Source organism: Accipiter gentilis, chromosome 10 (assembly GCF_929443795.1).
Source record: "Accipiter gentilis chromosome 10, bAccGen1.1, whole genome shotgun sequence".
Lineage (NCBI taxonomy): Eukaryota > Metazoa > Chordata > Aves > Accipitriformes > Accipitridae > Astur > Astur gentilis.
The window spans coordinates 2,843,700-2,858,907 of NC_064889.1; the positions used below are offsets into that span (position 1 = coordinate 2,843,700).

The 15,208-nt window shown below is 42.3% G+C and overlaps 1 protein-coding gene across 6 annotated transcripts in view; it reads left to right on the top strand.

The window, feature by feature from the left end:
• Positions 1-15,208, top strand: part of BBS4 (Bardet-Biedl syndrome 4) — a 44,230-nt gene that overhangs the window by 18,963 nt on the left and 10,059 nt on the right. For 2 of the 6 annotated variants that reach the window (XM_049812378.1, XM_049812380.1), the window contains 8 exons: positions 4,810-4,873; positions 5,702-5,760; positions 6,385-6,457; positions 8,315-8,368; positions 10,142-10,269; positions 12,093-12,147; positions 13,663-13,731; positions 14,994-15,146. In XM_049812378.1, the coding sequence (XP_049668335.1) occupies positions 4,810-4,873; positions 5,702-5,760; positions 6,385-6,457; positions 8,315-8,368; positions 10,142-10,269; positions 12,093-12,147; positions 13,663-13,731; positions 14,994-15,146 (655 nt within the window). Of the gene's footprint in view, positions 1-259; positions 340-4,809; positions 4,874-5,648; positions 5,761-6,384; positions 6,458-8,314; positions 8,369-10,141; positions 10,270-12,092; positions 12,148-13,662; positions 13,732-14,993; positions 15,147-15,208 lie in introns of all 6 variants that reach the window. The other 4 variants (XM_049812377.1, XM_049812376.1, XM_049812379.1 and 1 more) reach the window with 4 other exon arrangements.

Here is a 15,208-nt window from a genome sequence, read left to right on the forward strand (position 1 = left end):
AAGAGATCTTATTGTCTATCTGGAACAATGCATTTTATCTATCAGTTTGAGAAGTAAAATAAAACCGGACACTGTTTATATGTCCGCACTCTAGGCTTCAGGTCAAATGATTAATTGTACCACCTGGTGCAATTGCAGTTCTTGAATTAATAGTGTTGTGCTTGCAGATTGGGTGGTTCAGAATATCTCTCGTGCTGTGCCCAGGTTCTCTGCTGATCAGTCTGATTTCCTGTATTCTGTTAATATTTTACATTTCCAGCACCAGAGTTACCAATCCTAGAGAGGAAAAACTGGTTGATCTATCTGCTGTATGTTCGCAGAGACTACGATGAGTGTAAGGTAAGAGCTGCTTTCGGGACTTTGCATTAGGAACTATTTTACTGTTGTTATGAAACGGTAGTTTTCATGGCAGTTTCCAAACCACCCTCTTTCCTGACTTCTTTTGGAATAAGGGGACCAAGAGAAAATACAACTAAAATAAGTTTTGTGTTCTTAAATCCTTGGCTACCTTCAGGATCCATGCGTGCAATTCTCTGGAGCAATCTGTGAGCTCAGTATGTCTTTGGGAGTGGAAAAATTGAAAGAATTACAAACCTTTCTTGTTCCAAGTGATGGATGGGGTCTTCCAAACTGATAATAACGCAGTTCCATAGTGTAGGTCTCTCGATGGTGCTACAGACACGCTATGAAAAACACTTCAACTGAGTAAAGCATTACTACCGAGTCTAAAAAAAAAAAGATCTTGGTTATCCTTGAACAAAATTCTTTCATTTTACACATGATGCATTGCACCCTGTAATTTCTCCTGGGTTTGGTGGGTAGCTTGGAAGAGGTTGTTTGTTTGGGATTATAACGGTAAGTGGACTAACGAAATGGCAAATCTATTATTAAACGGTGCGTTTTCCTGATAAAATGAACACAAGCTATTGAAGATAATGCACCAGTGGGCAGGAGGAGGGGAGTAAGAGTTGCCTTTCTGTTTCTGCCATGTGCAAAGAAGATCTGAAAAGACTTTTTTGCTTCTGAAACACCAGGGTTGGTCGGGACTTGTCTGTCTCTGCTGGAGAACTCCTGGGGGTGCTTAGGAAACTGGCAGGCTGGAGGAAATTCATTTAGCTCTTAATTAGTGGAGCTGGAGGGTTGTATCATCAGCAGTGTGATTTCCTCTCAGATCTTGGTTTAAATAGATATAAACAAAAGTTGGACTAGCAATCTAAATAGAAAATTGTTTCCCTTTTCTGTTGATCTGACTGCATTTTTTTGCTCTCTGATTGCGTACATTTACTGTTTCTGTGATGCGATGTAGAATCACAGAGTGCAGAGAAGATGTATGGCTCAGGAAAACAGAGAAAATAACCAAGTGGATGATACAACGGCAACATTGACTTCTCCACGTCTTCATCAGTCATGGAAGCAAGCAAAATATGGGGGAAAAATCGAGAGAAGATAGCTAATACTCTTTTGCTTGGCAGGCCAGCTTTGCAGTAGCTGTCAAAGTAAAAGGCAGCAAAGCCTTTCCTCAGGGCTCACAAAGCAGGGTTTTTGCAGTGAATTGGAAGAGTTTGGCACCAGACCATAGCAGGTCAAATGATCTTCCATCCTTTCACCGAGATGTGATTGATGTGCACTCAGAGGCCTGGATTTGTCCCAAAGAAGATAGGAACCTTGGCATGGCAGGATGCTTCGTCAATCACTGAGGAGCGATAGCAAGTCCAAAAGGCAATTCAGATCTTAGGTGGGCTGAGCTACCCTCTGGTAGTCTCTGTCTCTCTCCGCTAGTGTTATGTGGGGTTACGGATCTAACCTGGATGCCCCAGGTGCTTGCCCTTAAATGTGATAAACATAGACATTCCCAAACATGCTATTTGGGGCTAATACCTTCAAAATCAAAAGAGGTATTGACAGTATCCCCAATGGCTTAAATTGCTGTTAACTGCTTGATTTAACTATAGTTTGGGCATTCGTTAAAGTCCATTCATTTTCTTTTCAGACTCAGCTAAAGAAACAAGTGACCTGTGATGCTATTAATTTTGGTTTGAATCTTGCTAGACCCTCTTTCCCACTCAGTGCTTTGAAATGCTTCCTCTCTAACACGGTTTTAAAAGCTCCCATATTTTTCAAAGATGTAAAAGGCCAAGAAAAAGCTGTTTGTTTACCAACATTAGCTCCCCAAAGTGAAGGCATTAAATCGATTTTAACCCTTACAGTGCCGCTCCTGTGTCTATTTTGGTGTTGCCAAGCTTTTGACAAATTTTGCTGCTCATTACAGTGAGGGATTAATAATGCTCGCTGTTTGATTTGCCTCTCATTCTACCCAGCAAGATGCAAGGCAAAAATCCCCCAGACCCTGCGGCTGCAGCATCCCCTGTGATTGCACAGGCAGAGAGGAGTGGGGGGAGAGGAGGCACAGGCCCTGCTAAGCAGTGATCATCGCTCAGCTCTCACTCTTTGCGTGCAAAACTAAAAAACTGTGTTTTCTGCTTGCAGCATCAATTCCAGCCCTGCCCCCTAACCGTTTTTCACAACAGAAATCTTCTGCTTCTGTTATGTGCGAGGAAGGAATTATTAAAATTACCAGATGCTTTTAATTAATTAAAGTTGCTCGTGCTGGTTGGTCTCCTGCCAGTATGTCTAAATTCTGTTGGCAAGTTAAATAAACTTGGGAGGAAAAGCTGGGATTACAGATCGTATTTCTCAGCTCAAGGCCTTTTGCTATGGGATTTTTTAGGGCTTATAGAATTAATCAGATCTCTCTAAAAGATAGCTCTCTATTGCCCTCTCTTGCTCTGAGAAACTGGTTTTATGTAGATGGAGAAATACAGAGTATCCGTATTCAGGAGAGGCTTGGTTATGTCCGAGTTGAATGTCCTATAATAATGTACTTTGTAAAGAGTGTAATACAGATATATTAGCAGATACAGATGAGAGGAAGAGCAGTGTAGACTTGTTCTTCCTTTCCCTTGTCTCTTTATTTTCTTTTTATGAGTGAGGGTTCTCAATAATAACCTTCCTTGCTTCACTCCACTTTCCATCTAAGTGCTGTATTTGAGGTTCAGTTTTCCTCCCTGTTTTCAGGTCCTTCACTTATAGTCGTCTCAAGAGGCAGGGGATGCTGGTACTGATCATACACTTGACAGAAGTGCCAGATGAGCACCAGGTGATTGCTGGCACAAGAATCTTTCTTTCCCCCTGTTGCCGTGAAAAGCCGAAATCAGGACTTAATAGTCATGGCAACTATTAAGGAGGTATTCTTTATTGCAGCGCTGGACGCACAGGGGATCGCTCCTCCTAATGTGTGTCCGTGCCAGGTCAGTTACACAGTGTATATGCAAGTTATACATACATATTCATGGTTTCCCCAAGAACCCATTACCATGGGTAATCATCTACTCCCACATGCGCATTATAGTCTTTGGGTGGGCTTCAGAGGCATCTGGTGGTCATTTACTTCATTCACTCCTCTTTATCATCATGTCCTCTTGGTGAACTACAGCTTTTACTCCTGTGTTCTTGCTGGCAAAGCCACAGAGTTAGTTTTAGCCGGGTCTGCAGTCTTGAGGCATCCTGTGCCTCTTTATCTCATAGTAGCCTTGCATTCCGTTCCTAGAGATAAGTTCCGCTAAAAGGATTACAATGTGCTTTACATATACTTTTCACAGTGCCACCGTTACATAGTGCATTGCTGCTGCTTGTTAAAAAGGCTTTGGCTAGTAAATTTCCATCAGGCTCTCGCTTTACCCCCTTTGTCTCTTCCACTTCTGAGCAAAAGAGGAGTCTTAGAGCAGAAATGATGCTCTTGGTTCATAGCCAGACTGCTCATCCTCTCAAAGGTCATTCTTTTTGACCAGTTTTATCATTTCAGGTCACGTGTGACTATGGAATATAGCCGAACTGTACTCACACCCCAAACTGTCAGCTGCATGAATGCAGCCAGCAAGAATTTACATTTGCGTCAGTTTTTCCCCCCTTCCTTTTCCCATGTATTCCTCATTTGTTCATTTGGCTTTCATTGACTCAGCTGCAGTTGCTCCAATTCAATTTATTTCTCCACAAATGACCTAGGGTAGATACCCTTATCAGCAGAGGATACTTTCAGAGATTCCTTGTGGCATTTCCCCTAGGTAATATCTAATTATCTTTGGTAATAAGAATGAACAGAGAAATACTAAAAGGGCTACAGTATTCCTGGCACAATGCTTCTCACACATGGTGATGAGCTTGCACTCTTCTGTGCACTCTTGTTGTCCCAGCCGCAGTCCAGTGCTTTTATTATACATGAGGTTGTGGTTTCTGTAACTGAAACCAAATCTCTGTCATTAGCTTTGTTAAAATGGTGGAAGCTTACAACTTTTATAGCATTTTAATATAGTATATTGCAGCAACTAGCTACAAATTCTGTATTTATGTTGACTTTTCCAACCACAAATTCTGATTAAATGAGTTTTGTAGTTCTCATGTCCTGTGTGGTACCACTGTTAACCATCACATAAGTAAGAACTGTGTCCATCAACATGTTGCATGATGTTTAAATTCAAGTTATTTTAGGGCATTCTGCAATAAGCGCAGATACAGCATAGCTATCTGTAGCACATAGAAAAAACTCACCAAATCAAGGTTGCAGAAGGTATTTGGTCAGTGAGAAATCCATTTTCTTTCATAGGGATTGCCTTTATTAAAATATTCGAAAGGTTTACATTCTTCTGAAAGCTGCCATGCAGTCTAGTAATGGGGTAATAGTGAACCAGCTAATGGGCTTTTTGGTGAGGGAGGCTGCATTTGGTATGTATTCACTGCACTTTGTCATTTCAGGCTGTCATCAAAGAGCAGCTCCAGGAGTCTCATGGGCTGTGTGAATATGCAGTCTACGTTCAAGGTATGTTGCAGGAAGCCTCTGAAAGTCTTAATTTTGCTAGAGCAAGTTACTTCTGATTTGAGATATGGTGAACAATAAGAAGGGGAACAGGTGACTGAAACATGAAATTAATATGTAAAAAATACTTGGTTTTTTTTTCTGCTTGCTAGGTCTAGTTTTGAAGTTTGGGATTTTCACATGAAATGGGCAGATGAGATTTTCTGTTTTCTCTGTATTCATGAGTTTGTCATCTATTCCTCCTTGGACTATGGGCTCTTGGCCTTCAGTATGTTGGTGTGTGTTTGATTGTATTACAGATGCATGTTTTCTGTTAGAGCTGCCTGCCTCAGGTGATTGCTGTCTGCTTGCTTTAAGGATGGTATTCCTCTTCCTGTCCTGCCCTCTGTCCCCTAAAAAATGTGCCCCAAAACTTGGTGTTGCAATTCAAAGTGTCATGGTGGGGGACAGCTGAGATTTGTTGGCCGAGGATGTACTGCAGATTGTAGAAGTTGGGAAGGGGGGAAATCCAGACTGCATCTTCATGAGCAATTGTCCAGGGTTTAAAGCTGCCTTTATTCTGAAAACCAGAAATTTTTCCAGGCATGCACGAGTCCTTTGCATGCGTTGTCATTCTGCCCTCAGACACAGCTTCTGCCTGAGATTGCTGCGGGAGGGAGAAAGACTAAATGAGCGTTGTTATAATATATCTGTACTCCCTCTTCTTTCCCTGCTGTCAGAGAAGCACGTTTTTCCTGCAGATAATGGACTAATTTGCCTGGTATATGTTGTCTTACAGCTTTGATATTTCGCTTGGAGGGGAAAATTCAAGAATCTCTTGAACTTTTTCAGACATGTTCCATTCTGAACCCTCGAAGCGCTGACAACCTCAAGCAGGTGGCACGATCGCTGTGAGTGGTGTTTTATTGTTTGTCTTTGATGTGCCACCCAGGACCTTCCATGTTTTGTTTTTCTCCCAGGCATCAAGTAAAATCCCAGGCTGCTTAATTCCAAACATGCTTCCTCCTTATCAACACTTGAGTTGGCTTCCAGAAGCGTGGGCTACCCTTAAAAGCAGAATCTCTGTTATCTGCCTGGCTGCTATTGTATTTTCTTTTTCTTTGTTCTTTAAGCAAGAGCAGTAACACACTGATTTCTAGGTCCAGAGCTAAGGGGTGCTAACCTGAGCTGTGTAAACTTGCCTTACAGACCCCTTCCTGTCTATGAATGTCCCGTTAGGTCACCTGTCTTTTTCCTTGGAGACAAAGGCAGACTGCAGAGCCTGTGAATTCCTTCCTTGCATCTCCAGTAACGTCAGGGAGTTCCTCAGCATCTTGCAGGATTGATGACCTTGGCCCTGAAAGGGAGCAGTGCTCTCAAATTGTGATACTGCTGAGATTGTAAACTTCTCAGGGCTTTTCATGCAGGTCTCTGGAGAACTAGCAAATAGTGTCATTTCTCACTGCCAAAGGTGATAGTGGTTGCACAGCAGGGCTTCAAAGCGAGAAAAAATAAAAATTGAAATGCTTTTGCAGGTTTCTTTTGGGGAAGCACAAGGCAGCCATTGAAGTGTACAACGAAGCAGCTAAACTTGATGAAAAGGACTGGGTAAGTGTTTCAGTGAGTTGGAGGTTATTGTAGTATGCAGGTGTTTCTGCAGTTTTATGAAGACAGCTGCAAACTTGTTCCAAGCAGAGGTGAGCTCACGCTGCGTGCAGTCTGAGCAGATGAGGAACTGCAGGGCTGAGAGGCATTGCCTTTTAGCACAGGCTCAGAAGCATGGATGAGCCTCTGCAGCATCTGGTTTGGATGCACATTTCTGCCTGCAAAATCCCACACCTTGTCTTGGGGCACAGAGAATCGAGCAACGTGTTTGGTCTTTGCAAAGTATCAGTATTAACATAGCCCGCTATGTACATTAAGGAAAGTATGGGAAGTAGCTCCCTGTTTGGAAATCCTCAGTTATCATTAAAACTTGCTTGAATAAGTGGGAAACCTTTTGTAGCGCCCAACACCATTGAAACAGATTACCCTCAAACTAGCTGAGAGGGTTACTTGTTACCTACCACGCATTACCTGTTTTGGCAAAACATAGGCTGATAAGCTGCAAGAGCAATAATTAAATTAGCTCTTCTATGTAAGACAAAAAGTGAAGGAAGAGCATTGCAAAGGGAAACATGACAGTGGGTAAGAGGAGAGAGGACTTGGCTTGCAGTTAGTTGCAGGCAGCCTTCTGCAGGTGACTGTTTTGCCTGCAGAAGTGTTGTTTCTAAGACAGACTTGCTACATGTGATCTCATTCCTTAAGACATCAGGCACTCACTGACTTTAGCTGTACTTTTGGCGCTCAGTACGTCTAAAATTCAGGCTTGATACAAGGATACATTTGGTATTATTCAATTTCCCCTGTGCCAGACAACTCAGAAACCTTTTATACCATGGGTCTTCTTTCAAGTCTGTATTCCCTTAGCTAACGAAGCTACTTGCAGTATGTGCTTGGCATGCCTATAGCTCTATTTACAACCACAGCAGGCAGACTTCAGTGGGTATTTTGATTAGTTATTTCCCATACCTGGCTCAGCACTGGAAGTAGAGCCAGCCTGTGTTCTTCCCTTGCACTGTCTCGTTCTGCAAGCTGCAGTAACCAGGAGTTACTGATTCATTACTGTTCTCCACAGTTGGAGAGACTGTGTGGAGGAAAATACCATTCTAAGAGGGTTAATGGGGAAATAAGAGAGTTTTCTTTTAAAGGTCAAGGCTGTCTAAACTGATGAAGCAGTGAAATGCTCACCAGAATAGAAACGAGGAACGAGTGGACCTTGCTTTTCAGCTCCCCACCATGTGCCAGGGTGGGGAAAGGGGCAAGTAGCTTGTCTGTTAAACTGTTGATGATGAATTAGAGCCATGTTTGTTCCCTACAGTGTCACCAGAGTGTTTAGGATTGCTAAGTCATCTTCCTACTCTGTTGCAAAATTGTTTAAGATGCCAGACGGATATCAGCCCTTCTGGTGCTCGACTTCTATTTTGGAAAATTAGGCACATCTTCGAATTTTGTCCAGCTGGGTGCAGCATTGTGCATGTCCAAATGACTGTACAGCTAGATTGAGAGCCATCCATAAGGGCAACTTACCTAGCTTCAGAGATCTCGTTGGGAACTGAGTCACATCTCAGTGAAGAAACTGGTCTTTGCTCCTTGTTCTCTGAAGAGACCATTGTAATTTCTGTGGTTTTTGTCTCGGTGGCCTGTAGTCTTTTCTGCACAATCACACTTAAGCTCTGTAGGTTCCTGAAGTTACTTGAATTTATAGGTTTACTTGATCTACAAAGCAAGAAGGGTGTGGGCAAGCACAGGGGTCTCCCCGTTTGGGTCAGCGATGACTGTAATCACTGGCAGATTATGTAGTATGTATTTCATACATCATGCTGATTTGGTTTTGTTTGTGGTTTGGTTTTTTTTTTCATACAGGAGATCAGCCACAACCTGGGTGTGTGCTACATGTACCTGAAACACTTCAACAAGGTAATGCAAATGCTTATCTTACCTACTTGACAAATGGGAAGCAAGGTTCCCAGAAATTTCACTTTCTTTAGTAGTTTGAAGTGGATCATTTACAGTGATAGGTATCAAGGAAGTTTTTTGCTTCAGTATTTGTTTTCTGGGAGCAAAAGTTTGTGAGCTGTCTCTGTTTTCATTTGCATGTTGAATTATTTTGCGTCAGCTGCAAGTTAGTGAAGTTGGGTAAGAGTGAAACGGAGGTTAGCCTTGTTGCAGGTCAGGAGGCTTTTTCTGAACTAGGATTTTTCAGAGGGCATTTCTGGTTTTAAAGGGAATGTTTGAGAAACCTCAAAGAGCTGCCTCAAACTAGACAGAAAACCAGCTGTGCTCCAACAAGAGCTGCTTCTGTTTCTGATCCTTTTAAAGCCAGAACCATAAACACTGCTGGTTTTGAGGGGAACATGCTGGTTCCATCTTCTTGAAGAAAGAGAGGTGTGATGGTAAAGACCCAAACAGTTTCCCTAGCATACAGCTCAAACTGCTGCACCTCATGCAGAGAGTTTCTGAAGGAAACTTGCTGCCCCTTGGGTCTGGCAGGATTCAGAGAGAAGAGTTATGGGGTTGGTTTGCTGGAGGTGCAGCAGGCACCGTTTTTCTTCCATGGAAAGGATTTGCTCCTGTGCCTGAAGCTCCTTTTGCATCAAGCCTGGAGTATAGCTGCAGAGTGGGCAGCACTAACTTTATTGGCTTTGTAGCTAACAAAGAACTTCTTGGAAGCTTGAAACTGAGTTTTGTTCTCTGGTCTGAGCACGCCATTCCCAGCTCCTCACTTAACACTCCCCTACATGCTCGTGGTGAGCACTGAGCTATTTCTGATCCTATGGGGTTACTTTGTAAGGGAAAAACCAGCATTTAGAAACCCTTTGTTCCCAATTTGGCCCAACTGTTCCCTGCTGCTCTTTCTGTTGGAGTGCTGTGGCCCTCACAGCAAACCCCTGCTGCATTCTCTGTTCGAGGCAGCGCTGTAAATTAAGCGAGAAGCTCTGGAGTATAGGTTCATACTTGGGATTTGTTGTCTGCACTAACACCTTCCAAACTGGGACCTGCTGACATCTTGTTTGAGATGTACTGGTCACCCTGGGCAGTGATACCTCCATGAGGACATCTAAAATATAATGAAGCCTGTGGGGATAACTGTCTCTTCAGTAGTTGCTGGTAACAAATATCCTCTGTTGCAGAATTCCATTACTGTGTCAGCATTTCTCTTTCTAATGTATCACGTGTTCAGAGATAGCAAACATACTTTGCTGTCCTGCTGGCTAGGCCTGAGGACATAAGAGGAAGACATGCTTCAAAGTGGCTTCTGTTGGAGGGGATTGGTATGTGCCTGACAAGCTGATTCACTCCTCTTGTTTACTTGGCAATCCATGCTTGTGCTGGAATAAGCATTTTAGTGAAGAATAAACTGTAACATACCTGTTCACCTAACAAATCTGGAGCTTCCCTCAAATGAAACAAATTCAAATACAGGAACAGGCCCGTGCTCCTCTCCTCCTTGGGAGGTCATTGCCTCTTGGCTTGGCTTGAAGCATGCCACGTTGCCTTTTTCTGTCCCTAAAACCACATGGCTCCTGATGCAGAACTTGTTTCAACAATTAGCTGGGCTGGGTTTTGCTAGCAGGGTTCTCTGCACTCAGGGGGTGCTAGCTGCTGGGGATTGCTCTTGGGCTATTGCTTCACTGAGGTCTCTGTAATCACTTACTATTTTTTTTTTATTCTCTGTGGTTGTGTGTTTAGGCACGAGACCAGCTGAACAATGCCCTGGAGCTCAACAGACATGATCTGACTTACATGATGCTGGGGAAAATTCACCTATTGGAGGGGGAGATGGATAAAGCCATTGAAGTCTATAAGAAAGCCGTAGAGTAAGAATGTATCCTTTTTTCTATCTGCCCATGTCCCATCCTATGCCAGGAGAAGTTTGATTGCTGTCCCAGATCTGAATTGAGGACATGATTAAAAAGCTAATGGTAATTATAGTGTCTCTGTGCAAAGCTGGCACTGTCAAGCTCTTCAGCTGTCTCTACTCTCAGCTGTAGTCCTCCTCCTGCTGACAATGTGTCATGGAAGAAGGTAGCTGTTTGAAGGTCTGCCAAAAAAAAGTGGAAAAACAAATGGACAGAAATGCCTGGGAGCAAACCTATCCAAAGCTGACTTCATAAATCCCAGAGGTTTATCTACCAAAAAGATCTAACCCCGGGTTTCTCTCTAACCCTGATCATCTGTCAAAAATCAGTTGCTGGGTTTCACATACTGTTTTCACTTGGAGTGATTTGTGTTTGAAAGCGTGTGAGTAGGCAGACTAGAGATGGGTTGGTGCACAGTGAGTTTCTCCCACCCTGTCAGTGTTACTCAGTACCGATCTATCTTGTTTATAGGGCATTCCTGAGCATCTAATTTACCAATGCTTTTAAAATATAGTTTTGTAGTGGAGGCAAACACTAAAGAAAAGCAGGAGCACGTCAGAAGCCACTGGAGGATCTACGTTTTGTACCAGCTCTTTTCACGTACTGTTTCCTTACGCATCTGCTTTTGGCTGCTGTCTGACAGTATACTGGGTTGGGTAGATATTTGGACTAATCTAGAATGTTTATTACATGAATAATCCTTGCTAAGCATCTTACCAGGTTTATATATCTCATCTCAGTGCTCCCCTGCCCTCCCTTCTTCCTCGCTCCTGTTTTTTTCTTTTTTTTGTTCTCATCTGCCTATTACATTTTGCCTGCTGTTACCAGCTCCAGGGTAGTCTGTCATTGCTCGGTGTTTATATACCATCAGCACAGGCAGTTTTGTTCTGGTTGAGGCTTAAAGGTGCCAATGTGAGTGTGTGTATTAGATTTCTTAAGTCTCTATAGCAGGGAAATGAAAACTTACTTCTGTTAAGGTGAGTGAGGCCACAAATATAGTGTCTCTTTCTGCTTTTTCTTTTTGGTTGTTTTCATCCTATTTATGTCTTCAAAAGCTACTGGGAATGGGGATGCTTTTAAAAGGGTTAACAACATTGCTGTGTGAACCTCATACTAGCAGTGAAGGATTGGGAGTCGCATACAGTAATTGAAAGCCCTTGGGACATATTTTTTCAAGCTTCTCTGTGGTGAATGGAGTGGCGTGTATGGCCGGCGATACATTAACAGGTAGCGCCTGCCTGAGCACTCTGGTCTGTGGGCTGCACTGTAGTGCAAAGCCATGGTGAGCAGTCCACAGCTGGTCTGCGAAACCAGGTTTGTAATCTTTTTATAGGGTGAATTAAAAGTCTGATGATGAGTGTGTGTAGGATCCATCAGAAATGCTGAGGATTACCTGTCCTACATGGCCCAAGAGGCTTGGGATGGATTTACAGGGTGGTTTGTGGGAAATGATGGAAAATCCCATTTTGTATTTCCAGGTCACTGATGCAGACTCGCTTTGAAGCTTGACAAAACCACATTATCTTATTATGCATCTAGATCGATTTCATAGAGCTGTGTTGACTTCCCATTATATCTGGAAGACATTTGGAAAGCTTAGATGCGATAGTGTTCAAAGGAAGTCCCCATGATGGCAGTTGTTTTAGTATTTGCATTTAATAATAACAGTTAATTTTGTGGGGTGATACTAGTATAATGTGGCATCATAATTCCATGTTCTGTTTTTACCTTGTTGTGGAAGGGTTTATAAGAAACACTGCTCTCTGGCTTTTGTATTACAGGTTTTCTCCAGAAAACACAGACCTCCTTACAACACTGGGGTTACTTTACTTGCAGGTATTGAAGACTGTTAGCTATTACATGAACTTAATTATTAAAAAAATGAGCAAGATTTTTTTTTTATAGAGTTAATTTCTGTCCACCTTCCTATGACTTGCACACGTTTCTCTAAAGACTGTATTTAACATGACAGAGCTTGCTTTTCTGTATGTTCTTTTTTCCTTTTGCTGCTAAAAGCAATTGGTTTCCTGGACCTGAGCCAGAGCAGGAATTCTGTTTGGCAACTGCCCTAATTCTGTTATAAATCCTCCCAGTATAACAAAACATGACTAGTCATTACCTTGTTTCTGGAGCAGGAGTCTAGCAAGTTATTCTCCTACAAAAGCAGCCATGAAATTGTTAGTGTTAATGCACCATAGAAGAAAATTGGAATCAATTTAAATAACAAAGGCACGCTTATCACTTGGGTCTGTAAAACGTATGGGAAGGACTGTCTGATTATTCCAAAAATAAGCTTCCCAAAGAGTGAGCAAGCAAAGAAGAATAGACAGTAGTGCACAAAAGGATTGATGGGCTGGAAAACTTGCACCAAGTTCTGATTTGGAAAGATCCTGAAGCTTTTCCCTAATTGTTTAGATGTTCGAGAATAAAATGTAGGTCTTGAAAAAAATTGTCTTGCTCTAGAGATAGGGAAATTCAGTAGGAACCTTGGATGTCTTAACTGGATATGTATGGATTTAGAAGGGAGTATGATGTGGGAAGGGGGATCTGTAAGGTAGAAGTAGTGCGAGTATTACATTCGCCCTGTGAATTTAGCCCCCAGGTCTCGGTGCTGTGATTCATTTGTTCAGTTTATCATGTCTCTGGATACAGACTCACCTTCAGGAGTTTTAAAGATGCTTCTACAGCTTTCCCACTTGCTAATAATTACAGAAGGCGCCAGACTCTGATGCATCAGTATGATTGCTGGAGTGGCAGATGGGCTTCTCATCAATTTTTGTGACCGAAAAAGGACACCAATATCCAGAATTTCATGCTGTTTGGACTGATACAATTCTGGCATAAGTCAATTGAAAACAACAGGATTTTAGTGACTGTAAACAGTCATGTGCTTGTATATGGACACAGTCATGCCCTCTAACACTTGCAGTCCATTAGAAGACAAGGGAAGACTTTCTCATGTGAAAAGAGATCCCTGGGGAGGGAGGAAGTTGTGGTGAAGGAATAGAGGATGGGCAGAGTAGCAATTTGTAGCCTCTTTTCTGGAAGAGAGGAAGGAGCAGAGGACTATCTATCAACCCAGAGCTTGTTCTTATATAGAAAAGTGAAAGCACAAACTATATGAAAACTTTTGTTTTGGCAGAACAGTGAATCCAGCCCAGCAAAACAAATTTTTAGAATCTGTTTTGTAAATTATCAAACAAGAACATGTGTGTGTAATGGGACCACTGTAAAATTCACTTTTCTGAATATTTAACTGAACCAGAAATTCTAGTGCCCAAAAAGCACGTTTTCTTCTTCTTAACCCCCCTTATTCCTGAATTTCTGATGCTTATTTACTTCTTTTCCCAGCTTGGGGATTACCAGAAGGCCTTTGAACACCTTGGAAACGCACTTACTTACGACCCAGGCAACTACAAGGTATCATGAGGAGTGGAAATGAATGATGATGAGACACCTCTTAAAGCTAATTCCAGTATCAGAGCTTTTCCATCTATATCCAGGGATATCTTAGCCTGGACATGCTGAAAAAGATCATGCCCAGAAAGCTTTCTCTGAAATACATTTCTGGGACCTTTCCCTCGGTAGAGAGTTGGATGTGTGTGGAGGTAGGGAAAGGGGAGAAGGCAGAATACGGGATATTAAACTGATCCCTTTGGTTATTAATCTGAAGATGTGTCAAAACCAGGTGGAATTAACAAAATGGAATTTACTTTGGAAGGAAAGTCTTCTAGACATTGTTTCAAAAATCCCAAGAGCTGTGCCCAGGTTCCTGTGACTCCTGGGCACAGAGCACGGATACAAGTGATATTGCATTGTATTATTCTTCCATCTGCCAGTAACCCTGTCTGTGCTTCCAACTGTTATATAAAAATGTGACTTTTTCTTGGCTCTGGTCTGGAAAGCCGAGCTTGGCATCTAGGTTTCATTCCTGATTGTGAAACTGCTTCCCTTTTTAGGCATGTTACTTCGTTTCTCTCTGCCTCTTTTTTCTTCTGTAAGATGTTAACGATGTAGAGTATTGAAATGTGTGGTTGACAAATGATGTATGAATGCAAGCCGAATGTTATTGTGAAAACACCTTTACACTTACGAATTTTAGTTGTCGCTGTGAAATACTATAAAGGACTTAACTAGTGTGGTTTAAATACAGTGTGTTGCAATCACTTGCTTTTTTTCCCTCAGGTGTATTTCCATTAATTTGCAGTATCAACCAGTCAGTGCGAACTGGGCTAGCTTTGCTGCCTATATCTTGAGTATGTTTTACTCTCTGCTTAACTTGCACCAGAACTATTTCTATCTGTGCTTGTTGCTAAAAAAGAATCTATTAGTGCATAGATCTTCTCAGAGACTCGGAGTCTAGGAGATACTATTGTCACCCTAAAACGTACCCTAAACAGTTGTCATGTTGCAATATTTCCAAGACAGTTATGATTGAGATAGTGCAGGAAGAAGCGGATTTGGGTCCCTTCTTTACCCTGTCTTCCACTATATGTTGGGAGATTCTGGAGTCCCCATCGGCTCCCCACTGTTGGTCTTGGCAGCCCCTAGAAGAAAACAGCTGAAGAAGTTGAATGGTTGCTCTTGAGATGGCTTCAGTTTACTTCTTTTGTCCTGTTGGCTTCTTGCTATATTTGGGAAAATTCAGTTCCTCAGCTGGTCACTCTTGTCTTCTCTCAAAGGCTACCTTGGCGGCTGGCAGCATGATGCAGGCCCATGGAGATTTTGATGTTGCCCTCTCCAAATACAGGGTGGTAGCCAGCTCTGTGCCTGAAAGCCCCCCGCTGTGGAACAACATTGGGATGTGCTTCTTCGGGAAGAAGAAATATGTAGCAGTAAGTATCTGGTTTCCTTTCTTTTTTCATCTGTAGCTAACTTCATGTAAGAACAAGATTCT